We start from the raw sequence: 27,378 nt of genomic DNA, 5'->3' as shown, positions 1-27,378 counted from the left end.
CCTGGCTCCCCCTCTGCTCCGGCCCTGAGCACCCTCTGTTGGCAGGGGGACACAGACTTGTCTGACTCCAGAGACGCCTGGATGGGGGATGGGCGGGGCCGCCCTGCAGTGAGGAGCCATCACCTGTGTCTGGCTGGGCCCTCCTGGAAGAACTCAGCTTACGGTGAGTGGCGGGGAGGATCTGAGTGGCGGGGAGGATGTCTGGGAACTCTGGAGCTCATTCGGCTAAACCCCAGGGAGCCATTGCCCCTGCTGGAGAAGTTGCTTTCCTGAGGCCCCTGTTGTTTGCAGGCCATGGAGCCTCCCTGGGCAGTGGCTGCTGCTCCCCATCCAGCCTGTCCAGCTCGAGGACCTGCTTCTCCTCCTCCTACCAGGACCTGGCCAAGCACATCGTGGACATCTCTGTGGCTGACGTGAGTAACCTTCCCTCTCCCCAACCCTCCTCTAACCAGACCTCTGCTGGGTGGGGGTCATGGTGGGGAGGAAGGAAGACAAATAGGAAAAGGAAAGGGGACTTAGGGCCACCAAGGCTGATGTGGGCTTCTTCAGTGGCTCTCCATCTTGAGAAAAGGGGCGTCAGTATACACTGGCCGGCTGACCACCCAGGGCCCAGTCTGCCCACTGATGAGGGCGTGGCCACCGTGTCCTCAGGTAATGGCTGCTTGCTCGAATAACCTGCACAACCTCTTCATCCGCCAGGCAGCAGCTGGCTGGAGGTAAGTTTCTCTGCACAATGTCTTAGTCCTGACCCTGTTGTCCTGCCCAACTTGGCTTCTCCTTTCCCGCCTCTCCTCTACCCTGAATTCCGTGAGACCCTCACCCCGAGCTCCTCCTCTGTGACCCCTGGAGCCTGTTCTTACCTCGCTCTCGGTGCCCCAGCTACCAGGGCGAGGAGCAGGAGGTGCGGCTGTACTACAAGGTGTTCTCCTCCACGCGGCACGGCTTCCTGGGGGCCGGCGTGGTGCCCCAGCCGCTGCCTCAGGTCTGGGCAGCTGTGAGTGACCCCACCCTGTGGCCCCTGTATCACAAGCCCATCCAGACAGCACAGCTGCACCAGCGGGTGACCAACAGCATCAGCCTGGGTGAGCCCAGGGAAGGCTTTCTTGGGGCCTGGTCTCTGGTGTATCCGGCAGGCTCGGGCCTGGGGACAGAGGTAGCAGGGTTGGAGGCAGCCCCCAGGAGGGCAGGTACTCACACTGTGTCCAGATTGCTCAGGCGAGGAGGTCTGGCTGGGTGTCAGGCCATGAGTGATGGGGTGGCAGAGAGGGTCCTGGGCTGGGAAGGGTCCAGGGCCAGCATCTGTCATGTGCCTGCTGACACCCGCATCCTGCCCCACAGTATACCTGCTGTGCAGCACTGCCCTGTGTGCCCTGACACAGCCGCGGGATTTCTGCTGTGTCTGTGTGGAAGCCAAAGAGGTACCTGCCTTGCTGGTGGTGGAGACACTGTGGGAAGAACTTGGGGTGGAGTGTCCTGAGGAGCAATCTTCGTGGGAGTCAGGGCCTCTGGGAAGGAGGGCAAGTTGGGCCTGGGCTGAGAGGGGCCGACGGAGGGGCTGTGTGAAGGCTGGCCCAGTGCTGCCTCCCACAGCCCTAACCGTGTTTCAGCCTTCCCTCTTCCCTTCCCATCGCGTCCTCCTTTGTCCCCAGGGGCACCTGTCCATCATGGCGGCTCAGTCGGTATATGACACATCCATGCCACGACCTCGCAGAGAAGTGGTCCGTGGGGAGATCCTGCCCAGCGCCTGGGTCCTGCAACCTCTCACTCTGGAAGGGAAGGAGGTCACCAGGGTCATCTACTTGGCCCAGGTAACATGCCCCAGCAGCCACCTGGCTGAGGGCCTTGGTTTGACACCCTGGGGCCCAGTGATGAGGCCCTTTGGCTAAGGGGTGATCTTTGAGAGCTGGAGGCTGAAGGGCTTCTTGGGTGAGCAGCAGGGGGTGGTCAGTGGGAGATCAGACAGGAAGGAATGAGGCAGCTTCTCTGCTGCTGCTCTAACCAGGGAGCCCAGTGACCTGTGTGCTGTGGCTCTTCCCAGGGTCCTTGCAGGTTAAAAACAGCAGCTTTGCCAGCAGAGGGAGACGATCCATTTTGTATGGCTCTCCACTCCCACCCCAACTTGACCTTTGCCATCGGGAGGTCCCACGTAGGTCTGAATGGCAGAGCCCAGCAAGCTCCACAGCAGCAGGCTGAGAGGCGTCTCCCGTCTGGACAGCCTGCAGGGCTCCCCGTGGCTGAAGCACGCCCTGGCATGCAGCCTGAACTCACCCTCTCTGCTCCATTTCAGGTAGAACTTGGTGCTCCAGGCCTAGCCCCTCAGCTCCTGAACACCTTTATCAAACAGCAGCCACTGGTTATAGCCAGACTGGCCTCCTTCCTTGGTAGCTAGCATCCCATCATCAAGATGGTGCTGCTGCGATGCAGGCCCAGCAGGCTCCAGAGACGCTGCGGCAGCTCCTTGCTACTTTCTTTGCCCTGGTGCGAGAAGAGCTGAGGTGACTGCTGTGGCCGACTGAACAGACAGCACTCAGCCCAGCATTGCCAGCAAAGCCCTGTCAGTCCCTGGTCACAGCTGCCGCCACTGCAGAGCTCCTGGCCCGAGCCCCTGGCCCTGGCCGTCCAGGGCGTGCAAAGCTCAGTCCACCCTCTGGATTTCTCACCTTCATGCCCTGTGTCTGGGGCCTCAAGGCACACAGCTTGCTCAAGGCCCAGGACTGGGTGCGGCCAGCTGAGCTGGGGGCCTGCAGGGAAGCAAGCAGCCATTGGCCAAGACTCCTCCGAATCTGCCTCTGGAGTTCAGCCCCACTGTGGGATGGGGTGTTGGACAATACCAAAACAGAAAAAGGGTTTTAAAAAACAGCTGCACAAACCGGAAAACAGATTCAGAATCTTTTCTCTTTGAGTTTTTGCAAAATGCTTTGTTCTTGTGTTTTGGTTTTTCCTCCCTCTTCCTTTCCCTCATGGGAGAGGACTTTGGGCCTTGACACCCGTCAGGAGAGCTGACAGCACTCTGCTGTGGGGCCATTGCTCTGGAGCTCAGTGATGGGTAAGGGGATGCCCGGGACCACAGATGCCCTGAGAAGCAGGGTGGGCAGAGTCGGGGTTGGGGTGGGGACAGCAGATGCTGGCTACTGACAATGCAAGAGGAAACTCAGAGACTAAAACCGTCCTCTGAAGATGTGCGGAAGTTCTAGGAGGTGAGTGATCTGCTAGGAGGCAGTCCCATTCTGCATTTCCCGCGGCCAGTGCTCTGTGGGGCCTTCGAGGCCACGGAAAATTCCCAGCTTTAGTTCTGGTGCCAGGAATCTTTGGTGGAAGAGGGTGCCTTGTGGGGATAAATTGAGAAGATAAGGTGAAAAGGTGATTTTCTGTATAGTGCAGCAGAGATTTATTTTTCTAAAAGTGATGGCAGATTAAGTTATTTATATATTATTGATTGAAGGTTTTTAAAATTGCTTTTAGACTTTTATTTCTCTGGAGAATTTTTTGGCACCATCTGATATACTTAACACTCTGTTTATGTTCTCCCACCACTTCTCACATAAATCTCTGAGACTCTTGACCAAAAAGGTCAGAACGCTGGCGAATTCAGTCTTACTCGCACTTTTATTTAGTGAAGACCACCTCAGGCCGGCCTGCGTGTGTCGTCTGAGCTCAGCAGAATGTAGCCTGGAGGTTGTGATGGCAGCGCCTGAGTAGGCCGTTTCAGTGATTCCGTCTACATTCATGTGCTGAGTGCCTCCCACGAGCCCGGCACTGCTTTGCACTGGCAGGTAACAATCCGATTCGTTGCCCAACTGTGGTCAGCTGTAGCACAAATACAAACATGAGGGAAGGTCCCAGAGCAGTCACTGCAACACCTAACGGTGATCACAACCCCCTGGAAGGAAGGTCGTGGAAAGTAAGCCACGTGTGGGAACAGGGACCTGTGGTAGCCGAGAGCGGGTCCCCCCTCCTGGCTGGAGCAGCTGCAGCGCCAAGATCGGTCTAAGAACAGCATTAACTGAGGCTGATCTGTAGCCATGGCGGATGTGGGAGGCTGTCTGGGGACCAGCTGTAAAGGATCGCAGTGAGGTCAGATTTTAGATGGGTGCTCTGAAACCACCTGAAGGGTGTGTTTACCCCAGACCATTGGTCCCACCCCTGGAGTTTCTGGGGCCCTGGTATTTGTACTTCTAACAAGTTCTCAGGTGGCGCTGATGCTAAGGACCGTATTCTGAAAACCACTGACTTAGACAGTCGGTCAGTGGACAGCAGAGTCCCGTTCGTTCACTAGCTGAACTCCCTTACGGGGGCGTTCGGGCAGTTGCTGCCTGTCTCCGTAATCCTCCTGTCTTACTGCCCAGAGCAGGCGGCCAGCCGGAAAGTTCCTGAATTTGCAGAGTTAACTTCCATTCATATTCCCAAGAATTTGGTTTTTAACTTTACAGGATTTAAGCCTGGGCTGTGGAGCCCTCAGCTGCTACACCCTTGTGGCTGAAGGTTTTCCTCTCCTCGCTTGCCTGGCCCATCTCACACGCAGCTGTCGTCAGGAACACGTTAACGTGGCCACCAGGCTGCTGCTTACCCTCCGGCCTGATGAGTTTTCTGCGTGGGGTGATGCTTTAACTCAACCACGCTTAGTGCGTTTTTGTTCTGAGGCATTAAAACTTCCTAAGTTGGCTGCAGGATAAATTAGATTTAAAGAGCATAAGTAAAGGCGTTTGAAAGTGAAGAGATTAGAAACAAGGTCCAGACACTGAAGCTTGTTAAAGGAGTGAAGGGGTGAGCGTGAGGAAGGCGTGGCCTGCCTGGGCCGCCCCGCTGTGCGCTTACAAAGTGGTGACTGAGAAACACACTCACTTTTTACTTCCTTTACTATCATGAATTTATTGCAATTAAGGGCTCCCCAATGATCCTCTGGCTTTGCTGTGGTCACACAAGTGGATCCCTCTGGGCCTAGAGAATCTTAACCTTCCGTGGGCCACAGGCCTGACGTGCAGATGTACAGACGAGTTTCGCCAGCCACTGCAGGAGGTTCACTGACTGCCCTCCACATCCCCGAGCAGAGCTGGAATCTGTCCCCACGGATTCTGAAGGAAGGACCTACCACACAGCATACAGTGATGTGAGTTCATTGTCCTCCGAGTCAGAATCAGGGGCTCATTTACGGAGACGTGGTCTTGACAAACGACTTTAATCCCAAAGTAGAATGCAAATACAAAGCTAACACCCCAGGCCCAACAAAACACGCCGAGCAGGAGCAGCCCTGCTATCTTGTTCAACAGGAAGCATCTAGGTGCACCATCCTAAACCTTCCTCCCATAAATGCAAGGGCACTCTGGGCCAGCTGCTGAAGTCACTACTATGTGAAGTAAATGGGACTGGCTCTCTGGCTTCAGCGTCTCATGTAATGAACATGTAGGCACTGCTGAGAGACCAAGCAACTCAGCTTGTGATCCACCCAGCCAGGCCACTGCCTACTCAGTCGAAAGACATAAAAATAACATCAAGCCCCTGGTAAAGAAAAGTTTATTTAAAAAAGCTCTAATGGTCTGCCCTGTGCTTAGTCCTTGGATGGGACCTCAAGAGCCCCTACTGCGAGGGGCTGCAGGAGGCAGTTACGGGGTGAAGGCACGTTTCCGTCTGTGGGTCCTGGCTTCTCTGTTGTGCCTTTTTCAGGATAGCTCCCAGTGGTAAGAAAATCTAGACTCCCAAAATTCATCCTTCAGTTTCCCTCACAAGCAGGAAGTTACTTGCTTCTGGGAAGTTATTTGCTTCTGTCATGATTTCCCCAAACCACAAAGTTTTAAGAGATGCTGGGATAGCAGCGAGTGGGGCTCAAACCTCCTGCCGGCAAGCCCACACATCATTTAGCATCCAGGCGAGAAGCACCAGCTCTCCTCCCCCAGGAATGGAGGCTCAGCTCCTTCACCCAGGAATCTGACCTGGCAGGCCTGCAGTTGGTGGGGTGCTGAGCAGCCACACCTTCCTTCACATCCGAGCAGGAAATCTGATCACATCAGACCCAACCACTCCCTCAGGTACCAGCAAGGGTCAGAAGTGGGCGCGCAGGGCGGCACTGGACTCGGGTCTCCTCTTGAGGCAGTCAGGCGGGGTTCCCGCATTCTGGTGAGACGCCCAAGGCAGGGCCACCTCCTTCTAACTCTGGGCCAGCACAGTCCCCCGGTTTGGCTGTACCAGCTCACAAGCTCTTAGTTGGGGTTCTGGCATGTGAGGTTCAGCAAGAAACAGGTTGAACAGAGTCGCTAATTCTTTAGAGAACTCCTGAAACAAGACAGAGAAGGCAGACGTGTAATTGTGGAAGGTTCATCCTTTCTACTAAAAAGTCCTCACTGACCAGTGAAGAGAAAAACGAGTTATTTTTGAAGAGAAAAACGAGTTATTTTTCCCTGGGTGCCTTCTCACTGAAATGGACCTGAAGCTCTGTCCCAGAGCGTGAATGGTGAGGCGGTGAGCGCGCTTTGCCGGGAGACCGGGCTTGCCGGGATGCCATGGTAACAGTCACCGCCTCCTGAGGTGTGGTGCTAGACCATCTTACCCGCATTATTTCACCCTCGGAGATGTAAATTACTATTTCCACTTTATGGATAAATACTACTTTGTCCCAAGTCACAGAAACATGAAGTGCCAGCTGAGATAAAAACCCAGGTTATCCTGATTTAAGAAACCCACACCCTCAGTGCCACCCTGCCTTCCTCTTCTCTGCTGACATGACCCTTCACAGCCGACCGTTAGCAGCCAGGCCTCAAGTTCAAGGCAGTCCTTACAACCACTTCAAGAAGATCCTAAGAACGTCAGGCCCCATCACTTGACCCCCCCCCGCCCCCGCAGGATAAAAAGGTACATCTATTCTCTCCCCACATAGAAGGTGGGACTCCTTACCCCTGGCCACTGGGCCTCATGGACGCTGCCCAGGCAGGTCTCGATCTCCGTCCGTCCCATCAGACCCCTCTCGACCAGCTCCTGGAGCAGGAACAGCAGCAAGTCCCACTGCAAAGCACACCAAGAACAATGTCAGGGTTGTGAGGAGGAGGACCACACCAGGCCCCTACTGAGAGACAGCTGCCACAGAGAGGAGACCGGAGATAAAAGGAAGTCCATTTTAGCATGAAAAGGGGAATAAAGAAGCTCAGGCTATAAGGGTGAGGGTGGTGGGTGTAAGAACATGACCGCACAAGGCTAGGAAGCTTTTCTGGCTCCCCTGCACCCGCTCTCTAACTCGCCTCTCTTGGCCGCTTGTCTGCCAGAAGGCCCAGGTTTCTTGGCCTCAGCAGCAGCTGCAGTGGGACCGGCACCTGGAAGTCCTCCTTCCACAGGGAAAGCAGCGCCTGCAGAAGCCGTCGAGCCTGCCCTCTCTCCAGCCTGTGCTGAGCCGGGGGCCCCAGGATAGGAACTTGGTCTGCAACTAGAGAAAGAGAGGAATGCCAGGCTTTCAGAAGTGGAGGCAAGGCCACCAGGCCAGCCCCTGGGAGGAAAGCACAGAAGAGGGCTCTACATTTCCAATCTTGCTTGTAGCCAACCCTGAGATTTGGGCTATCTAGCAAGAGAACAACTTGATAAAAAGGAACCATACCAAGGAGGGAAGCTAGCTCCACCGAGCACTTTGCCAGCTGCTGCTCAGCAGGTGGGCACAGGAACTGCGGAGAAAAGAGAGCCAACGTCCCAGCCTCAGCGGCAGCCCTGAGCCCAGCTGGCTCTGCGTCCTTAGCACTAGCCAAGGACAAAAGGAGAGTGTCCTCTGTGTGGAAGACGCCACGTCTCACCTGGCGGCACCGCAGGGTCTGGCCCAGCTGGCCTAGGAGTCGCTCCAGACGCTCGGGGGAAACTCCCTCCTCAGGGTCTCGGGGCCCCACAGCCAAAGAGAGCACATCCTGGGGGGAGCGGGGAAGGGGGCACGGTGAGACTTGGGAAAGGACCAGGATGCCACAGAGAGCGTGGAGAGAGGCAGAGAGAACTGGAAGGGCCCTGGGGTGAGGTGACTGCACCAGGTGCCCTTCTACCCGGGACGCGGGCAGGAACACAGCTGGGAGAAGCAACCACGTGGACAAGAGGGAACGGACGGAGCAGGCAGCTGAAGGGCAACATTGCCGTCAGAGGCAGACACGGCTGGGAGGTATCTCGAGATGTCACTCATCTTGGGGCAAAACCATACCTAACCAACTCCCGGAGGTCATCGCAACTCTTAGCGCATCTCGGGAAACCTCTGACTTAACTGCCCTGTCAGACACATGGCACTTTGTCCCTCCAGCTCGGGAGAGCGCAGGCTTCAGTACAGAAATCCTCTGCATACTGAGAACCAGTATCCGATGGCCACTTAGGCTTTTCTTCTTCCTATATAATCTCCTGTTTTTAGTCACTCCTCCTCAGTCCCTGTTCCAAATCTTCCTGCCTAGACTACTGCTCCGGACCAGTCGCTGCCAGGTGTCAAGTCGGCACTGACCCACAGTGACCCTACGTACAATGGTGCGCTGCCCGCTTCAGCCATGCTCACAATCGTTGCTATGCTTGAGCCCATCACTGCAGCCGCTGTGTCTGTGGGTCCACCTCCCAGAGGGTCTTCCTCTCTTTCTCTGACCCTCCACTTTACCAAGCAAGATGTCCTCCTCCAGAGACCGGCCCCTCCTGTGGTGGCTTGTGTGTGGCTGTGATGCTGGAAGCTGTGCCACCAGTATTTCACATACCAGTAAGTACACAGGTTTCAGCAGAACCTTCAGACTGGGAGACTCAGGCCTAGACCAGGACTGTTAATATTTTAGGCTTTGTGGCCTTAGGTCTGTCACGACTGCTGAACTAAGCTGCTGCACCGCAGAGGCAGCCCTCGACAACACGTAACAAATAAACGTGGCTGTGTTCCAGTCACACGGCATTTACATAAATAGGTGGTGGGCTGGATCTGGCCCTGGTCTGCTCGCCCCTGCTCTAGACAGCCTCTGAATTTTTTTAATCAAGAGAATTGATATTTTTGTTATTACTGCCAGCACAGAACATTTCTGCACTCATATCCAAATCCTGGGGTGGATGGCCGCTGGGAGACCATTCTAGGGCACTGTATGGCCACTCGCCTCCCCTCCCGTCACCACCTGTGTAAGACACACTTAGCCAGAATGAAGCACCAACTGTCTGCACAGCACAGGGAGGGAGGTTCTCTACATAAACACTGGCACTGGTGTCAGAAAGGAAGGAGAGCAGGAAAGGCACAGGGAGGGGGAGGAAGCCACAAGGAGTAGGGGAGCTGTGTACTTTTATCTCGGAGATGAGGTGGGAGGGGAGGGGAGCGTGGTGCTCACAGGCACGGGGGCAGCCCCTCCGCTCCCCCCGGGCAGCTGGCTCAGGACCCTGGGCGCGAAGCGTGCGACTCACTGCCGCTTTCACCTCTCTTCTAATGAGCGCTGCGGGCAGAGGAGGACAGGAGGTCACGGGACGGCCTGCACAATGGGCTCACCGCGCCCTTCACCCCATAAGTGCTGCCAATTCCCTCCCAGCCCACTTTTTGAAAACTCGGTCCAGCCCCTCTCCTTCCCTGGACCTTACCTGTGATGTTTGCTGACAACCAAGCACAGGCTTTCTCTATCGCAAGTCCCACAGCAATACTCTCTGCACTGCTCAGGACCTGTGGTGAGGGACTGTGGTCACAGGGGGCACATACCACCTGCCCCTCAGCCCCCCAGCCCGTGAGAGGGCGGCTTCCTACGTACGGCTGCTGGGGTCTCCTCCGGAAGCAGCGCCCGCACGGCCTCGGGACTCTTTTTCTGGCAGAACCTGAAGGAGACAGGGAGGACGAGGTCAACGTGTCCAAATATCTCAGTCTGGCTCACAGACCTGAACACCGGGCCAGCAAGCCCCTGCCCGGGAGGGCTCACCCAGGTTGTCAGCCCCCTCACCCCAGCCACCACCTGCTCTAAGCACTACAGAAAAGGAAAAAAAACACAGAATGAGAAAAACAGGGTGGAAGGAGAAATGGAGTAAGTTACGAGCATGAGAAAAGAACAGGAAAACAAAAGGTAAGAGGAGAGTAGACAGGGAGCCAAGAGGGTCCAAACAGGTGTTTCTTACTCCCGCCCCTGGGCCAGTGCCTGGGCCCCGTGGGGGCACAGCTGGGAACACAAGATCTCCAACAGCTGGACTGGGTCTCCCCCTTCCTGTCCTTGTGTCACCAGCTGCTCTTGGAGAAGTGACTCCGCCTGGCGCACCAGATCTGCCACCAGTGTGGCCCTGCAGGAGGGACAAGGGTTGGAGGTGGCTGAATCGGAAAGGGGCTGCAAATTCAAGAAAATCTGACCAGAACTTCTTTCAGAGAATGTCAGTGATTCCAGCCTCCCTCCCACCTCCTGCACGCTGGCCTTCCTCAGGTCAGCAGCAGGGGAACAAGAGGACCCCTCACCAGCTCCACCCCCTGCCCCACCCCCTCTTACTTGATATGTTTGACACAGTTGGATCCAATTCTCTCTGCCACAAACTCCACAGTCCTGCGCAGGGAGGGTGGCTGGTTGTGGAAAAAGGCCTGGGCCAGCTGTGCCTGTTGGGGGGTGGCAGCGGTGCAGGGAAGGCTTCCCCGTCAAGAAGGCCTTCCCTTCCCCACTGGGTGCCCCTCCCTCCATCTCACCCCTTACCTGCAGCCCCTGCGCCGTCTGGGGAGGCTGGGCTCCCAGGCTGGTGGTTGTGGTGGGGGTGATTTTTCTCACGAAGCCCCCACTCCGCCCGCTGCTGCCTGATACCCATGAAGCAAGCAGTTTCCGGAGCTCTCCTGAATCAGGGAAGCACAAGTTCTTAATTCCAGCACCCCCTCTCCCCCCTGCCTGCCTCCCTAGCGTCTCAGACTTGAAGCGTTTATGGAATAAAGAGGCTGAGGCACCTGGGGCACGCCTAAGAACAGAACAACGTATTAGGGTGTTGGGCCCACGTGGCACGTCTTGGGTACTCATGAAGGGACAGGACAAGGAGCAAGGAAGCCCGGGAGAGATGGAGAGGCTCACCGATGTAGGGGCAGCAGGCGTAGAGCAGCTGCTGGTCTACCACAGGCATGCTGTCCTGGGGGAGAACAGGCCATAGCTGGGGGGGCCAGGCAGCGTCAGGTCCTTCCCAGCCGGCCCACAACAGGCTAGTCGATCCTGGGGTGTCTCCTTTATTCCCAGGATTCCCTGCAGCGCTGGCTGGACCCCACACTTACCAAGCCATGCTCTGAGGCTACTGTGTCCACTTCAGAGGCATCCAACTGACCCCCTTCCAGAAAGAACAAGTCCTCAGGGATTGTGGGAATCTGGAGGAGACACGGGCAGTCAGAGCTCCAGTCAGACCCATCGCTTTCCACCTCCCGGTTCTGCACTTAGGCACCAGGTTCAAAGCAACCTTCCTCTGAAGCTCTGGAGATCCCCACACTTCTCCTGAACCCCATCTCTGACCCTCTCCCCATCTCCAGCCACAGCCACCCCTCCCTCACTTGGCAGCTCGATCTCCCGACCTGGAAAAGCCAGCCCAGGACGGCAAGCAGCAACAGCTTGTTGAGGAAACATGTCCCCCCCTCGTGCTCCTGGGACAAGACCAAGCTCCTAAAAGGCAAATGGAGGGTATGAGCAGGGTTGGTGCCCAGAGAGTAGCTGACAGGAATAAGAACCACCAGCGAGGAGGTCATTCTCCAAAGGTCCCTCGCAGGGATGCTGTTGTGTGGGCAACTGGCAACTCCTCAAGTCCCCGCCCCATCCGCACGCCCTCTCAGCTGGGCCGCAGGAGGAGGAGGAAGGGCCAGTGCGAGCGCCAATAACTGCCCACTGTCTGTGTGAACCAAAACCTGCCTTCCCTTTGCGGCTCCGGTGGTGATGCTGCCTTATGCAAAGGACAGGCAGCTCAGCCCTCTTTACAAATAGCAGGTCCAACTGATGTTCCCCACATTCCTTCCTCGAGCCTCACCCCGCGCCTGCCTTCCTCCACTCACCGGTGTAGGCGCAGCAGGAGAACAAAGGTGCTGCGGTAGTAGGCCAACAAGGGAGCAATGTGGTCAGCAAAGGAGAGGAACTCCACCAGCCAGGGCACGGTGAGCACGGCTCGACGGGCACCCAGCCCCTGCCGCAGCAGGGTCAGCACGTCCAGGACTGGAGGGACCTGGTGGGGCCAGTGCCCGGTCAGTGGGCGGGCCCCTGGAAGGGCCTGGGTAATGCCCTCTAACCTGCCTGGTTTCCTGAATGGCCAAGGAAACCAATCAACTTCAGGGCCTTACTGCTCCTCCCAGCTCCCTCCTGGCCAGGATCCCCCCCACGCACCTGGCTCCTGAGGGCCAAAATGGAGTCCTGAAGTTCGCGGGTCGGGGGTGGTTCAGGCCCCCGGTATGGCAGGAAAGCCACAAAGCCCAGGAATTTAGCTAGAAGCCTCAGGCTCAGCAGCACCACAGCAAATCGCCTCCGTTCACTCTGTAGGGGAACAAGGGAAATAAAAGGTCCTAAGCACAAGACTTCTAGAAGAACTCCAAATCTGTTATCAGGTTCTTAAGAATACTCTCCGCCTCCCAGGCCAAAGCCCTATCGTTCCTGCGCTGGGCTCTAACCTGCCAGTCCACGTCTGACTCCCCGTCCTCGTCACCAGGCTCGTGCTGTGGCAGGGCAAGGCCGTCGAGTTCTCGGATCTTCATGCTCAGACTATCCATGAGATGCTGGTTAAACTGGAAGCTAGGAAGGGGGGCAAGAAGGTGGTGGCACTGAAGAGGTGCTCCAGCCAGAAAAGAAAGGCCATGGAGAAATGAAATTATCTCTACCGGTAAGATGCTGACGGGGAAGCGGAGTAGGATGTGTGAGCTGACGGGAGCCAGGATCCCTGTCCCACCCGTTACCACTCAGGCGAAGGAGGGAAGAGCACCACCTGCCCTCTGGGAAGACAGGCCTCTCCTGGCCTCTGCCCCCAGCCCCACAGGACACGGCCCTCACCTGCTGGCACTCAAGATGAAGTCCTTGAAGAAACCTTGACAACCTGGGAAGGTGGGGGGTGGACAGGGCCCCCCACTGCTCTGAGGGGCCACAAGTCGTTCCCGTAGGCGCCGCAGCCTCCCCAGCTTGTCAGCTCCTAGTACACTTAACACATCCGGAGCCTCGCCCCAGACAGCACCCCCTGCCCCGCAAGGGCTGTGACACATCTGCGCAGGGAGAGGAAGAAGAGATCAAAACACCAATTAAAAAAATAACTATTGAGTTAAAAACAAAAAAAAATTAAGTAGGAGAGAAGAATCAGACGATATAAGGATGCAACGATAAAATGCTTATGGAATGTCAACCTACGTCAGGTGTCTGAGAGACATTTTTCGACGTAGAGATGATATTCTCAGTTTACAGATGAAGAAACCAAAACTGAAGTCCGGTTAAGCATGTGCCTAGGGTCACTCAACAGTAAAGTGACAGAACCAGGATTTGAAACCACGCCTATCTGACTGCTGGGCCTGTGAGAAAGCACTCTGGCTCCTCTGGCTTCCTGGAGTTTCGACCGCCGCCAAAGGAGTCGAACTTCTATTCAGACTTCAGCACAGCCGTCTGCCCCGTTACCTAAGGTGCCAGCTGTTACTTGGCTGGCTAAAACACCTACTGTTCGTTGTAGATTCATCTCCTACTGGGGCTGTTACCTGGAGAAGCTGCTTTTGGAAGAGCCGAACGAAGTGGCTGTGGCTGCAGGCTGCAGACAGTTGGCCCATCATGGCTCTAAGTAACAGATGAAGAAAGCAGAGTGAGGAAAGGAAGGAAGAGGGAGGAATCTCCAGAAGAGCAAGCCAGCCCTTGGGCTTTTCAGCCTTTCCCAGGGGCTTGAGCAGACGAATGCCGGAATTGGCCCACACGGGCTATGACAAAAGCTAAGCAACATCTCCCACAGCACCCGGGCCCTCAAGGCTGGAGACACTCTTGGCCAAATAAGAAACCCCACTCCTCATGTCCTTCATCCACAGTAAGCACCAGGGAGTTTCAACGACCAGCATGGAGGGCAGGACACTGGATAGAGACTATTCCTTCTGCGTCCCAGTTGTCTAACTATGCAGGGTTATCAGACTTGCCCAAACTGGAAGATGGAGAAAAGTGGAGGTTGGAAAGCCTCTAACTGGTGACCTGGACCAAAACTCAAGCAAGCTGAATGAAGAGCTCGGCACCTTTCCGAGCATTCTCAATCACAGAACAAGTATGAAGCCCTTCTGAGTGGGAGGGGCTGGAGAGACAAATCCATCCCTTTTGAGTGGAAGCAGAATCAGAAATAACTAGAGAAGTTAAAGAAGATAGAAGATAGCAGCCTTGGCTTGGAAGGCCGGATAGAAAGCCTTCTTCCAGTCAGCTACCCAAGCACCACTAAGCTGCTCACTGCAAGAAACAAGTCAGTCAAAGTGACCAGTAAGAGCACCCACCGGATCCTGCTGCCCAGGCCCTTCTCGAAGTCCCAGCCGGGCTCCTCATGGCGATCTTCCCACTCTCGAAGCACCTCATAAAACACATCCCTGACAGATATACACAGATGCCTCATCAGCTGAGGCACGGCTGCCTCCAACTCCTTCCCAGGAGCGCCCTCCCCCAGCACAGAAGCACTGAGGACAGGACTTCCGGGTGCTATCCACAGCGCCATCCCTCAGCCCTCCAAAGTGAGCTAAGCCAGGATGATGCTACAGACCCAGCAGTGTGTGCTTCCTGCGCTTCTGTGCACAGTGAAAGCTGAGCCCAGCACTTCTCCTCCCTGAGAGCCCTGTGTGACTGAAGTCACAGCCGTGAAATGGCTGGCTAAGGTTGGGGGTTCACTCCCATCAGCATGAAACTAAGTGGCCCTCTGATGACTGGCAGCTGAAAGTGTGCTAAACCACCACCTGTTGGTGCCAAACTTCTACTTTCTGTGAGAACTACACAGCTGCTTGTGCCAGAGAAAATGTCACTCATTCCCTCCCCCAAAGTTCCCTTTTTGTTACCACCTTTGTTTTTTAAAGGTGTGAAAGGCTCGGTCACTGGAGAAGTTGGCCCGATTGTCAGTTTCTGGCTGAAAGGAGACAGCTTGAGCAGAGGGTGGCATCACTAGGGAGACCTAAAATACGGCAGTGGCATTAGGAACCTGAGGCTGTAGGGATCAGCCTAAGAAAACTTCTCCCCATCCCAGCCCAGGGTTAGCCACATGACACCCAACGGGTGTGAGCTAGATGCCTGGATTACGAAGGTGGGAAAGGTCAGATCCAGGCAAGCATCTAAGCTGGGGTCACCACCTTGGCAACACTGCCCTCATAGGCAGCTCGCAGGCGGCCTTGCAGAGCTGGTGAGAAGCACAGCAGCCGCTCATTCTCAGCCAACAGCTTCAAGGTCCCTTTGTCCAGGTAGGAAAGAACCCTGTAGGGACAAGAAAAGATACAGTGAAGGTGGGACACAAGCTGCAGAGAGGAAGCTGGCACCTGTCCCACACTGAGCACGGAGCAAGGACAAGGCACAGGTAGGTACGGGAGCGTCACTAAGAATAAAAAACGACAGAAGCAAAGGCGTGAGGAAACAAGACCTCACAAAGCAGTGAGCAAAAGCGCAAAGCTCCGACATTAGATATAAACCCAAAGGTCAGCTGCTAAAACCACAAGAAGCAGCTTGACTTTTTTAAGGGCTAAATTCATAAGCCTGACACAAAACAGAAGTTACAGGTAAGGATGGGTCCAGGGTCACTGCACCTGCGTTAGGCACGAGCACGGAGCCTAAGCCGCCAAGGAACAAAGTAGACAGTGGGAACAAGGCTCCAACGCCTCAGTTGGGAACTCACTGAAACTGATGCTCCAGAACCTGAACTGCAAAGAAGACACAGTCGTGGACACTCTGGAACAGGGGGCTTTCCAGGGGATCTGGAAGGACAGCAGCGAGTTGTCAGCTGAGAATTGTTCAATCTCCAGATTCCATTTCTCAAAAGGAGGCTTGCCCACTGACCTAAGGCACCTGGGTTTGGTTCAAGGTCATCATCCTTGGCAGCCACTGTCCTGCGGGCAGTAAGGAGCTGAAGGACGAAGAAAAGCTCCAAGAAGAGGTTCGGTACCAGATTTTCTAGGAACAAAAAGAAATTTCAGGGTATTGGGCATCATTCGGAACCAAGGCTCAGTTCTGTGTGCCTCACCAGTTCTCTGACCTTGAACTTCTCCAAGTATCTCCACTCCATCTCCTCTGCTTTCACTCACCAGCAATGCACGAGGAGTAGACAAGGGCTACAAGCTTCAGGCGCTGGCAGGAAGACACCCTGGCAGGGTCGGCGGCTTCAGCTGTAAGGCTTCCCGTCCGGCTGGGCAGGGGAGACCCCGATTCAGGGGTGGGGTAGGCAGGGGTAGGTGACTGCTGCAGCTGCTTAGAGCTGTGAGGACGGAAGGGTGTCAGGAGCAGTTAGCATGGGTTCCCCTCCGTAGCCACGCTCAGATGCCTCCAGAAATGTCATCTGAAAGCCCAGGAAACCGACCCAGGGTCCCGAAGGGGGAAAACCACCTCAGGGAACAGCCTGCGATCCCCTACAGGGAGGAGGCTGACACCCCAGGGGGCCACAAGGCCTTACCGCTCCTTCCTGAGCATCTCCCTCTCCTCCTGCAGACTTCGACACCCTGGGGCAAGGCCAAGGCCCCAAAGGCTAGTGTTCAGGGCTGAGGGCTGGGAACTGGGCACACAGTTGATTGGGGGTGAGGTGAAGCAGGTCTTAGGCTTGGAGAGTGACCGCTCTTCGCTGACGGGCGTTGGATTGATCCTGCGTGAAGGCTTCGTCCTGCTGAGAGTAGCCGCAGCTTTCTCTCCAATTCCTTCTCAGGCATCTCCCTCCCACCGCGAGAGCTCAGCCCCTTGTAACCCTCCCTCGCCGCCGTGGTTCTCTCACCCCCAGCCTTCAGCACCTCTCTCGCTTCACCGCGGGGCGCCCCGCCCGACTCAGAGACAGCCTTCAGGGCCACCCATGTCTCACCCTGCTGGGCCGGGGGGAACGGAGCCCACGGGGGGGAACTCCTCCAGGTTGCTGAGGTTCGGCGGATCGGAGAGCCCGAGGCTGGGGCTGCCTGCACTGCCGGCGCCCCGAGGCCTCCGGCCCCCGGCCCAGCCCAGGCTCTCCCCGCCGACCGCCTCCTCGGGGCCCCCGGCGCCCCGGCCTCCTCGCTCGCGGGCCGGCCCCGGGCCCCGCCTCCTGCCCCCGCGGCGGGCCAGGGGGGCGTCGGCCGCGGCGCCCGGGGGCTCGGTCGGGGGGAAGAGCTGGCTGCGCGCCCCGCGGCCGCCCCGCGGCGGGCCCCCCGGCCTTCCGGGCAGGGCTGCCGAGGCGCCCGGGGCCTTGGCGGGGGTCGGGGGGCCCTGCGGGAGGACGCGGCTGCTCTGCTCCCTCAGGAAGTTCAGCAGGAACGGCACGAATTCCTTCCGCAGCGGCCCGAGCGCGCTCAGCGCCGCCGCCTCCCCGGGCTCGTCCTGAGGAGAAGCAGAGGCCGGGGGCGGGAGGGTCGGCGGCCGGCGGGGTCGCGAGCGGCGGGGCCGAGGCGGTCGGCGGCAGCGGCCCGGGGCGGGACGGAGCGCGCTCGGCCCGGGCTGCCAGCCAGGCGCCCCGGAGGAAGGGGGCCGGAGGGGGTGCTCTCTGCGCGGCGAGCGGATTCGGGCCGGCCTGGGGGCGTGTCGGCGCCTTACCTCCGAACTCTGGGTGCTGCGCGCGATCCACCGCACGGCGGCTGCGACCGACACCTCCTCTCGCAGCAGCGACTCCAAAACGGCCGCCATCCCGGTCCGGGCGCTCCGGGGCGACTGCGCAGGCGCGGGCGCGCCACGGGCGGCCTGGAATGGGCGGGGCTGGCGCGGAGGGGCGACCGTTGGGCCTGCGGGGCGGGGCCTGCGGGGCGGGGCCTGCGGGGCGGGGCCTCTCCCGGCCTCCGCCTAGGCCGCGTGGTGCGCCAATTGCGGCCGCACCGCCGCCCCCCTCCCCCCGGTGAGACCCCGCCCCGGCGGCGCTGGGCCGAGGGCGACGCGCGGGGATTCGAACGTGGGCCGGGAGCTGCGCTGGGCTGGAAGTAGAGGCGGGCCGGGGAGAGCGGACGGACCGTAAAGGTGAACACTTCTCCCGGATCACTGCCCCGAAGGAGGAAACCCTGGGGGCGCAGTGGTTAGGAGCTACGGCTGCGAACCAGAAGGTCGGCAGCTGGAACCCAGCAGCCGCTCCTTGGAAAACCCTATGGGGCGGTTCTACTCTGTCCTACGGGGTCGCTAGGAGTCGGAATCGACTCGACGGTAACGGCTTTTTTTTTTTTTTGAAGCCCTAAAGGAGTCACGAAATTTAGCCCAGCCTCTCATTTTGACCATGTTTTTTTTTTCTCAGTGGCAGGGTTTTCAATCCCTAGGCCCAAGTGGTACCCACAGGTTTTCCTGCAGGGCGGCTTTTTATAATCCCCAGCCCGCAACCTGCACACTGACTCGCTCCTTTACACGTTTTAATAATGGGTTTACATCAGCTTAATTCAGCTCTTTTTGCGGTTGAGATGTCAGTAGGCATATTCATAATTAGTTTCTGGGAGCTTGATTTCTTTCTTAATCTCCCTTATTTTGAAAAACACGGGAGACAGCGCTGATTGGTGCTGCTTAGTGAGAAATCAAGAAAGGCCCAGAAAAGAGATGACACTAACATTCTAGGTCAAACCAGGAGGGGGAAGCTGTGCCCATGTCAGTGTCTCACAGACTTCCTCGGATTCACAGGAAGGTCCCAGGCAAAAAGGCGGGGAGCAGGAAGCACTCTAGTGGTACGAGGGGTGTTTCCTGTGGAGAAGGAAAAAATGCCTCCACCACTGATAGAAGGGTGGACTCAAAGGAGCTTTTAACACTTCCCATTTTATTACAAGGGAAGCCATCTTCTCATTTCCATACACCCTGGTTTTCACCTGCAGGGTGCTGAGCACCTAGTTTCTATTTAGTCCAGTGCTGCTTTTCTAGGTCACTGCTGGGTGTGATCCTGCATTTATAGTAACATTTTCTGCTTCCTGTTGATCTTGTACCTTCTGGTGCATCCAGTAACTTTTCTTTTAATTAGAAAAATACTTCCCACTTTTAAAATCCAAACCATCACACAAATAGACCTAGAGTTTGCATGCGGAATGAATCTTTTATTACTAGATTATAAAAATAAAATACAAAATAATTTTAAAACAGAACTTAAAACACTGTACAAAGCTTTAGTATGATACAAATGGGAAAATTAAATAAATAATTACACGTTTATGTACAGACGGCCTATACAAAAGCACTCCACGTTTCTGCCGATACTCTGTGTCCTTGGTTGCCTGAGCAAAAGCGAACAAAGGGGGCAGCTTGGAGGGGAAACGGACACAACACAATACCTTTAGATGTATTTCAAAGAGCAGTGTCTCATCTTTCTGATTTCATGAAAAGAGGGGTAGAGAAGAAGTGGGATTTTTAAATTCATCTAGTCTTAACTCAGTGGTCTTGCTCAACAAGAGAGAATTCTCCTGGATTGTGGCTGAATCTTATTTAAGAGCTGCCAATAGTTTTTAATTTCTCAGGTTTTTCTCTATTTCAAAACTAGTTGTTTCCCGCCTCCCCCGTTTTTCCTACAAAACTAGGAACATAGAGTAAATGGCCAGATGAAATAGGCCTAGGAAAAGCGCCAGGAGGAGGACCAGGAAGGAACTGCGTATCAGCGAGAAGTGCCGAGGGCTCAAGCCTGAGCTGTCTGATCTGTTCTTTATTCAGACCACCCAATCCAATCTCAGAGCCCCACTAGCACAGTTTCTTATTTCCATTGCCTTCTTATTATCTTTGTACTTCTGAATGCTTTTTCTGCTTAGTGAATTAATTTATCTGGTGAACTGTTTAAAAAAAAAAAAAAACTTTTGGGCAAAGTTCCCAGGGCTTTCCCGTCCCTGGAAAACTCCCTAAAATAAATCACATTCAAGCTCTGGAAGCCGTGTTTAACCCTTGTGGTGGGTGAGTGAGGAGTACCCAGAGAAACTCCAGATATGGTCAAGTGCTGTACATGAATTTTTATGGATTTAAATTCCACATTATAAGGGGGGAAAAGCATCATATGGCAGGAGTAGTCCATCTTAGCTAGGTAAGTGAACAATTACACAATCTGACACGGTATTAACCTACTGTCAATCACTAGTGAGTAAAATTATGTGATCAACAAATCCTATAGTCACAAGAGCTCAAAGATCTCCTCAGAAGAGCCTATTTTGAGTCAAGGTGAGCCCACTGGCCTGGCCTAGGGTGTCTGGGAGGCATGGTCAGCATCACCGATGACACACTGTGCCCGTGCTAACACTTCCGATTAAAGAGGAGGCAGAAACCTGTTACTCTGGGAGCTTTCACAGGGCAATGGAGAGAAAGGCTTCGTCTCTTTTACACGCATCCTTAAGAACAAGGATCCAGCAACGCCTACGGGAAATATTCAGATCATTACTGTATAAATGTTACTTTTTGCTCTTTGGTGACTTGAAGTTACGTGTCACCTCAAAGTGACCCTAATCTCACCACATTCTTTTTCTAATCCAGATTTTCTCAAGGGGGATAGGTAAACATCAGGTTGATGTATTTTAAAAGTAGGAGCAGAAACTGCTTCACAGAGAGACAATCACAACTAAATTAGCAAGTGTCCTGATGCGTGAAGACTTTAACATCACCACTCCATGACCAGCCAGGGACTGAGGTGTGCAACATCAAATTCTCATTTCCGTGAAGAGGACCTCGTCGCATGTCCTGGAGTCACCTAAGAGCTACAGGAATTCCCCTGCACCTCCCGCAGGTCCTACCTAGCAATGCTGGGCAAGGTTCCACAGGCTCCCAAGACGTCTCAGTTCCAGGGAAGAGCCAAAGTACTGTGAATGTCCAATCATATTGGTTTCTACTCTGTTCCCACATTCTCAAGGTACACACCGGGCTTCCACTACATGACGACAAGTAAGTAGGGTATCCTGACAACCTGGGATTTTCCATGCACTACATCCCCTGATACTGTCTAAGGACTGGAACTGCCTCTTATTCCCTTCTCCAAATTAAGGTCTAAATATGCACCTCAGGTTTCTCAAGTTGGATACATATTAACATGTCTGAACCTCACGCCTTAATCCTGTAATATTTTGTATGAAAACAAAGATAAGTAGCTATTCTGCCACTGTATTGTCTACAGAGCCAAACTCAAGAAAGTTAAACAATGCAGTTGTCCTCAACCAGTCTGTCTCCTTAGGCACAGTGCCAACACATCCATGAGAAATGCAGACAGACGGAAACAGGCAGCTTTTAAAAGACTGGGTGCAAGCAACTTAATTCCAAAATACAGGAACATAACCAAGAAAAGGTTCTCTAATGTATGCCATGTTTTGACAGATATAAAGGAATGAAAAAAGGTTTTTAAAATGTGAAAAAGTTTTATCTCCAACACTTAGTCTAGACTTAACTACATATTTTCAAGCAGCCAGAGTAAGACGCATCTTTTTCCTAGGCCATTAAGTTATGAATTCTGGATTCTGTTTCTATCACCAATTTCTAATGTTAGGTAAGGAATGTAGTTCCCAGAACTAAGAATCCTCTGCTTGTGGAAAAAAAGCACCTGTTTTTAATTCACAGCTGCTGGTACAGAAGAACTACCTGTGGCCTTAACCATCTGTGTCTGGGTTATAAGACATGTACCAAGTGCACCTTTTCCCTGTAGACTGAATGCAGCCGTAGAAACATGAGCATAAAAACCTGTGCCCTGGAAAGAATTTCTGACGACCACTGAAGAATCTCAAGTCCGCCCAGTGGCTAGGAGCTAAACAGAAAGAGATGGCACACTCTAGCCCACTGAATACTAGTAAGCAGCTGACATCTGTTTAGTATTTTAAAGCAAATAATATAAGGTGGATAATGACTACAGTGGGTCTCAAGTACTGTTTTGCTACTTATTTAGGGCTTGATTAATTTGGCAACTTTTACAAAACAATTCACAACATGCAACTTAAAAAACAGTACATGTAACTCTCTGCCACTGTCACAAGGCCAGCTGGCACACCAGAATTAAGAGTTAGTGTCTGCCTAAATCTCACCATTCAAAGATGTTTATAATCTGTGCTTTAAGGGTACATTTGATATGGCCCAACCGTCCTCCTCTGTTCACAGTACATTAAATGCCTTTAAGCTGTGCAAAAAATTACTATGTGGAAATTTAATATTTCAGCAAATTCGTAGACCCGGGAGCTTTGGCAGCATAATTCAGGAAGAATACTACCTAAAAAGATTGAACCTGTTACTAATTCTAATTTCTGCTCCATCCAATTCCTTCTCGTATGAAATACTTTTTGAATGAAAACCTAGATAAATCACTATTCTGCTACTGTATTGTCTACAGAGCCAAATTCAAGAAAGTCGAAGACAAACGGATTAGAGAAGGGGTGGCACGGGCAGGGGTGGCTCTGTGGCTTTGACAGGAGCCCCTGACCTTCAGAAGAAGGTCTAAGCTCTGCCCCAGACTACTACTAGTCTAGTTGGGTTTGATTCTGATTGACGGCCAGCCCCTCCTCTTAAGCAGAATAACAAAACTGCTTTAAAATTACTTGGAATGATCTACGTTTGTCACTTAAATCGGAAATATGCCATTACTAAAAAACACCAAAAATAAATAAAAAATAAAGGATAATTCAGAAAAAGAAAACGTTCTCTACATCATACTTTAAAATGAAAAAAAAAAAAAACAGAAATCCTTATGCCAGAAGTCCTTCGCTCAGGGCTGCCACCTGTCCATTTAGCCTGAGAGACAGTGAACATCTAAAGCACAAGCCAGGCTTTTAAAAAACCATAAACTCTATATAGGACACTATTTTTGAGCAGACTTATTGATACATAAGATATAATTAGTATGTTTTCTTTTTAAAGTATCAGAGCAGAAACATCTTTGGTTAGCTCTTTCCTCTATATGTAAAATAAAATACTATTATATAACGAGACTGTTTATCTCTGGATTTTAATGAGTTTGTCGATGCTAGCAATAGGGGGCAACACAGTGGAGGGACTGGCAGAAGAAAGGGAGGGACCAAGAAAGAGAACATTCGGCTGCCACACTGCCATGGCTGTTGGTCTTGATTGCCAATGAGAAATAAAATCACAGACACAGACCACAATTACAGCTGCGTCAGCACATTTCTGACTATAGGGGCCAGGATTTAAAGCTGGTTATTTTTAGTACAATTTAGCTAATACAACAAGAAAAAAAGATCATTCCTTAATTGTAGGTTATACCCCACCACCACCAAGAAAACAGGTGAAAAGTAGTAGAATGACAATTTTTAAGAGATTTTTAAAAATTCATTATGTCAGATCCATGATTTTCATCCCAGTTTATCCACTCGAACCGTAAGGACAAAACTATGTGATTAACATGACATATCTCTGAACCAGTATTACAAGCATGTCCCAGTAACTTCCCCCCTATTAAAATTCTTCTGTAAGTGAAAATTAAATAACACAGCTTGGCTTGTTAAGGTCTGCCAACCCTTGCACTGCTCACGGGAAGGCAAGAACAATCTGAGGCGTCACATGCCGGGAATATATTTTCAGAAAATGAAGGTCATCGGCAAGGCCCAAGTGTACACGAGGCACACAACATAAGGGAGAATGAGAAAGGATGAGTTTATATAAGCATATGTCTCTCTCTCTATTTATAAATATTTATATAATTACGAAGACATGCAAGTAGTGTTATAGCAACTATTCTACACTATAATACAGAGGGATTGGCTTCCCAATAATACAGTTGCTTAAGTTAAATAGCAAACATGTCTTATCTATTGCATTCCTCTGCGGTGTGTGAAACGGGAAATGAAATCCCACACTATGCTACATTTCTTAGGGGAGACTGTATATGCCTCGATAGTATTTTGAGTTTGTTTTTTAAAAAGTTCAACGCAGATAAAGAGAACAAGGTAAATTCAGTGCAGCTTCAGGGCAGCTTTGATGCAGCATTAGAATATGTTCACTTGGTAAGGAAACGTCTTTCTTTTCTTTTTTTCCGTTTAACCGTGTTAGGACTGGCAGCAAACACAGGTCAAAGAGAAAGCACAGATGTTTGCTAGAAGGCAAATTTCAACAGCAACCAGACCAATTGATCTGACCGTAATAAGGTGGTTACAACACAAAACACCTAGAGAATACAAAATAGACCATTTTAAAAGTCTGGTATAATTTAATTTTGCCTGATTCCTGGTAGCAGAAGAGTGAGATGAGAACCAATCAGATCCCCATCACAGCTTCCTAAATTGAGATTACATGGAATTCAAACTGAAGCCCAGGAGAAGCAGGTAATCAAACATCAAGATAAATATTTAGCCTAAATTTATTTCCTCAGATATCCATTCCTTATTGGCTAAATGTATAAAATACACAGTTTGAGGATTATAGGCCTCAATATAGCTAATTTCTTTCTTTCTAGCTCTCTAAACGCATAAAGCCATACTCTGAACTTTGTGTTTCCCTGGTGTCACCTTGGAGCTGGCACTGGAAAGAATCTGTACCCAGAAGAGCTCAGGAAGCCAGGTCTACTCTGGCCAGTTTCCCTCCACGAGCAGACACGTAGCAGAAGGTGCAGGGTTCTTCTACCTTGAAGGGCATTTCTCCACACTCTGTCCCTCTCTCCCTAAAGCGCTAAAGCCTATGAAGTGCCTCTGTTGAGACTTTTTCTCTTCTTTACCTATGTTTCTGTTATTTTTTTAAGTAAAAATGTACTGGGTTAAGAAATGTTGCTCCAAGAAAAATATCAGGGGACTAAAAAAGGTAGCTGGATTTGAAATTCCCAGCATGTGCTGCTGAAAGTCCATCAGAATGTATTGTTAGAATCAAAGAAGAGAGAGTGGATCAGGCGAGAAACACTAACTTTAAAATGTGAAATCCAGGGAGGGTACTAGGAACGAGGCAAAGTAAAGGTGTGAATTCTCAACATACCAGATAAACTCACGAGTCAAAAATACATGAGCAGTGGCCCCCGCCCAGACTTCTTACACGTACTCTAATATCTGAGCAATCCTGACTCTCTAAGGTTGTCTGTTTTGAATGAAAATATTAAAATAAGTTTCATTTTTGCTATATAATCTTTGAGTAGAGTCTTAAAAAATGGGGCCAAATCCCTTAAAATTCCATTTTATCTCCTACCCTCAACTCTTGTTTTAAAGGCAGATAAAAAATGAAGCTCGTTTGATGAGTTTCTCCCCCTTGGGTTTGCCAGGTTGCCCCTTGATTCCTGATCTGCTTGCTGCCTGCCTCAGATAATTCCTTATCGCATATTTATGTCTTCCTATAAATAATTTATCATGTTACTTTTTCTGCAAGTGAAGACCAACACTGATTTTTTAAACAGACAGTACAGGGATACAACATGCATCAGGCTGAGGAGAAGGACCTCACAGCTTGCAGATGTGCAGCCCGGCTCCTACCTGCTAAGTTTACTGGCTGCCTTACCCTTCCCTGGGGGGGTTTTAGTGCTGGCCGAGTGGTGGTGGAAGCTGCCGGGTCCTTTTGGGCCACTCTTGCTGGGTTTGCAATGCTCCTGTTGGCAGGACCTCCTGGAGGAAGAAGAGCCTGAGTGGCTTGGAGGTGACTTGCTTCTCCCCAGATGTGGGGGTGAACTCCTCCGGTCGTGGTGGGGCCGCCCTGCCCTAGAGGGCGAGGAACTAGATGTACGTGGCAAGGAAGAGCTTCGAGGAGAGGCACTGGGGCTTCGGTGAGGGACAACTGGACTCTTGGGGGGTGTTTTGGGGTTGTGAGGGGATCCTGGACTCTTGCACTGAGTAGTGCTCCGGGGTTTCTGAGATCCATTTTGAAGAATTTGGGCCAGACGGGAGAAGAGGTCTGAGTCGGAATTGCTACTCCCTAGGACTTTGTATCTGCGTAGCCTTAAGAGAACAGAAATAATTATTTTCATTTCAAGTGTGCCTAAAAAGTCACAATGTCACAAATCATACTGTGTATGATTTGAATAAAATCAGAAAACATATCATAAAATAAATAATATCACCTATGAGTACTGTGCTCCTTTAAATAATCATCTATATGAGTCCAAACAGTCAATATTTACCACAAAGCAAAGACAGAAGGTAATGGGCAAGGGGCAGAGAAGCTAGATTAATGCAAACAGAACAAGCAGAAAGGAAATACTGAGTATGCTGACACGTTGTGGAAAATGTAACCAATGTCAGTGAACAGTATAACAGTATGAATAGAAACTGTTAAACGGGAACCTAATTTGCTGTGTAAACTTTCACCAAAAATACAATAAAAAAGTATATTTATAAAATAAAGAGTTACTCTTTCACATACCAGTAATTTGACCCTGGGAAAACCGCTGAATGTCTCCTAGTTTTCAATGGGAATGCTGTCTGCCTCACGGGGTCACTGAGCAGACCAAGCGCCTTAAGCATGTGAAGAACTTGGCTGAAGGTCTGCTGTGCAGAAGCACTTACGTGATGTTAGTTTCCTCCCTCTTACCTGGTGTATTGGTAGGTGCTGTCAGGTCAATTTTGACTCGCAGCGACCCCATGTGACAGAGCAGAAGTGCCCTAAGGCGTTTTCTTGGGTGTAATCTTCAGGGAAGTAGATCGTCAGGTCTTTCTCCCTCACTGCACGTACGTTCTTCTAATTTTGGGATTAAGTTAATGACTGTGTCTAGCGTCTGTTTGCACATGACAGTGTACAGCATTTCATCTAAGGCTGCCAGGGGCGGAATTCTGCAAGCGTATGTGCAAGCATGAAATCCCACGATGTCAGCCTTCGAGGTGAACTGCGCTCACCAAGAAGTGCAGCAACCATAGATAAAAGTATCTTTCAGCCGTATTTAATAATTTCCAAAAGAAAAGAGCTGTCACTGGTTTCTCCTGGCCTCAGTTCTGGCCTGACCACAGCATGGGACCCAGGAGAGCTGACCCGGGAGAGCTGAGGTGGGGACCGACTGCACCTCTGACCAGGAATTTGAGCCTGGGAATTCTAATCTAGAGAGTATTCATATGAAGAGTAACGTCTTCTCTGCCCTAGGTATCTTTCTGGTTGGCCTAAGGATCAAATAAAATGGTATATATAATAGTTTTGCAAACTGCAATGCACTCTATAAAAGTACTTCACTGGTAATACTAAGTAATGTGGTAATAAGGGCTTTAGGGCCCCTCGAATACTCAAACTGTGGGAATTAAGTATATCAGCAGAGGAACAGACAAATCGAAGGAGCAGAGCACTGAATTCAAAAAGGTACTCATGCTTCTATGGGAAATGAGCAGTAGATCTCACTAACTTCACACCACGTGCAGTGAAACCTGTGAGAGCTGGAACTCGCTGGGACTGCCTTGTTTTTCCCAGTCTCACAAGATTTCCGCCTTTGACAGGGTGTAGTCTTACCATTCTCCTATTACTCGTTTTAGTGGAAAATATCCAAATTTTCCTT

At 52.1% G+C, this 27,378-nt stretch overlaps 3 protein-coding genes across 35 annotated transcripts in view; 1 reads left to right on the top strand and 2 right to left on the bottom strand.

Moving 5' to 3' along the window:
- STARD9 (StAR related lipid transfer domain containing 9) overlaps positions 1 to 2,877 on the top strand; it is a 113,982-nt gene extending 111,105 nt beyond the window's left edge. For 20 of the 22 annotated variants that reach the window (XM_064292084.1, XM_064292076.1, XM_064292085.1 and 17 more), the window contains 7 exons: positions 46 to 163; positions 292 to 413; positions 550 to 716; positions 880 to 1,082; positions 1,339 to 1,418; positions 1,650 to 1,808; positions 2,288 to 2,877. In XM_064292084.1, coding sequence (XP_064148154.1) covers positions 46 to 163; positions 292 to 413; positions 550 to 716; positions 880 to 1,082; positions 1,339 to 1,418; positions 1,650 to 1,808; positions 2,288 to 2,389 — 951 coding nt within the window. In that variant the 3' untranslated portion in view covers positions 2,390 to 2,877. Of the gene's footprint in view, positions 1 to 45; positions 164 to 291; positions 414 to 549; positions 717 to 879; positions 1,083 to 1,338; positions 1,419 to 1,649; positions 1,809 to 2,287 lie in introns of those variants that run through there. The other 2 variants (XM_010598416.3, XR_010323104.1) reach the window with 2 other exon arrangements.
- Positions 2,878 to 5,494: 2,617 nt separating this feature from the next.
- Positions 5,495 to 17,714, bottom strand: CDAN1 (codanin 1). 7 transcript variants are annotated; one of them, XM_064292099.1, is made up of 28 exons: positions 17,607 to 17,713; positions 16,906 to 17,393; positions 16,510 to 16,716; positions 16,145 to 16,314; positions 15,900 to 16,013; positions 15,739 to 15,817; positions 15,203 to 15,323; positions 14,918 to 15,027; positions 14,366 to 14,455; positions 13,601 to 13,676; positions 12,915 to 13,120; positions 12,539 to 12,659; positions 12,258 to 12,404; positions 11,933 to 12,099; positions 11,462 to 11,549; positions 11,171 to 11,260; positions 10,977 to 11,052; positions 10,614 to 10,747; positions 10,416 to 10,519; positions 10,057 to 10,215; positions 9,699 to 9,762; positions 9,535 to 9,613; positions 9,244 to 9,392; positions 7,767 to 7,874; positions 7,577 to 7,640; positions 7,227 to 7,408; positions 6,886 to 6,993; positions 5,495 to 6,267 (listed from the first exon to the last, which is right to left on the bottom strand). In XM_064292099.1, exons 1-28 carry the CDS (start codon positions 17,694 to 17,696, stop codon positions 6,142 to 6,144), a joined length of 3,717 nt encoding a protein of 1,238 aa, XP_064148169.1. In that variant the 5' UTR covers positions 17,697 to 17,713; the 3' UTR covers positions 5,495 to 6,141. The 7 variants fall into 7 exon arrangements, with proteins under 7 accessions (XP_064148169.1, XP_064148170.1, XP_064148166.1 ...); XM_064292100.1 differs by having other exon boundaries at positions 15,909 to 16,013; XM_064292096.1 differs by having other exon boundaries at positions 10,977 to 11,031; positions 17,607 to 17,705.
- A 445-nt stretch (positions 17,715 to 18,159) lies between these two features.
- Positions 18,160 to 27,378, bottom strand: part of TTBK2 (tau tubulin kinase 2) — a 213,527-nt gene continuing 204,308 nt past the window's right edge. For 2 of the 6 annotated variants that reach the window (XM_010598383.3, XM_023558737.2), the window contains one exon: positions 18,161 to 25,840. In XM_010598383.3, coding sequence (XP_010596685.1) covers positions 25,378 to 25,840 — 463 coding nt within the window. In that variant the 3' untranslated portion in view covers positions 18,161 to 25,377. Of the gene's footprint in view, positions 25,841 to 27,378 lie in introns of all 6 variants that reach the window. The other 4 variants (XM_010598384.3, XM_023558736.2, XM_023558734.2 and 1 more) reach the window with 4 other exon arrangements.

This window comes from Loxodonta africana, chromosome 10 (genome assembly GCF_030014295.1).
Source record: "Loxodonta africana isolate mLoxAfr1 chromosome 10, mLoxAfr1.hap2, whole genome shotgun sequence".
In the NCBI taxonomy this organism is placed as follows: Eukaryota; Metazoa; Chordata; class Mammalia; order Proboscidea; family Elephantidae; genus Loxodonta; species Loxodonta africana.
Note: the sequence above shows the minus strand (reverse complement) of the source record. Positions and strands in the feature narration are given on the sequence as shown.

Coding starts and splice junctions, on each gene's coding strand:
- CDAN1 (XM_064292099.1), bottom strand. CDS start 17,696: ATGGCGGCCGTTTTGGAGTCGCTGCTGCGAGAGGAGGTGTCGGTCGCA. Junction 15,818..15,899: donor ACCAAACCCAGGTGCCTTAG/GTCAGTGGGCAA, acceptor CTGTCCTTCCAG/ATCCCCTGGAAAGCCCCCTG. Junction 10,748..10,976: donor CGCCTGCTGCCCCTACATCG/GTGAGCCTCTCC, acceptor TCCCTGATTCAG/GAGAGCTCCGGAAACTGCTT.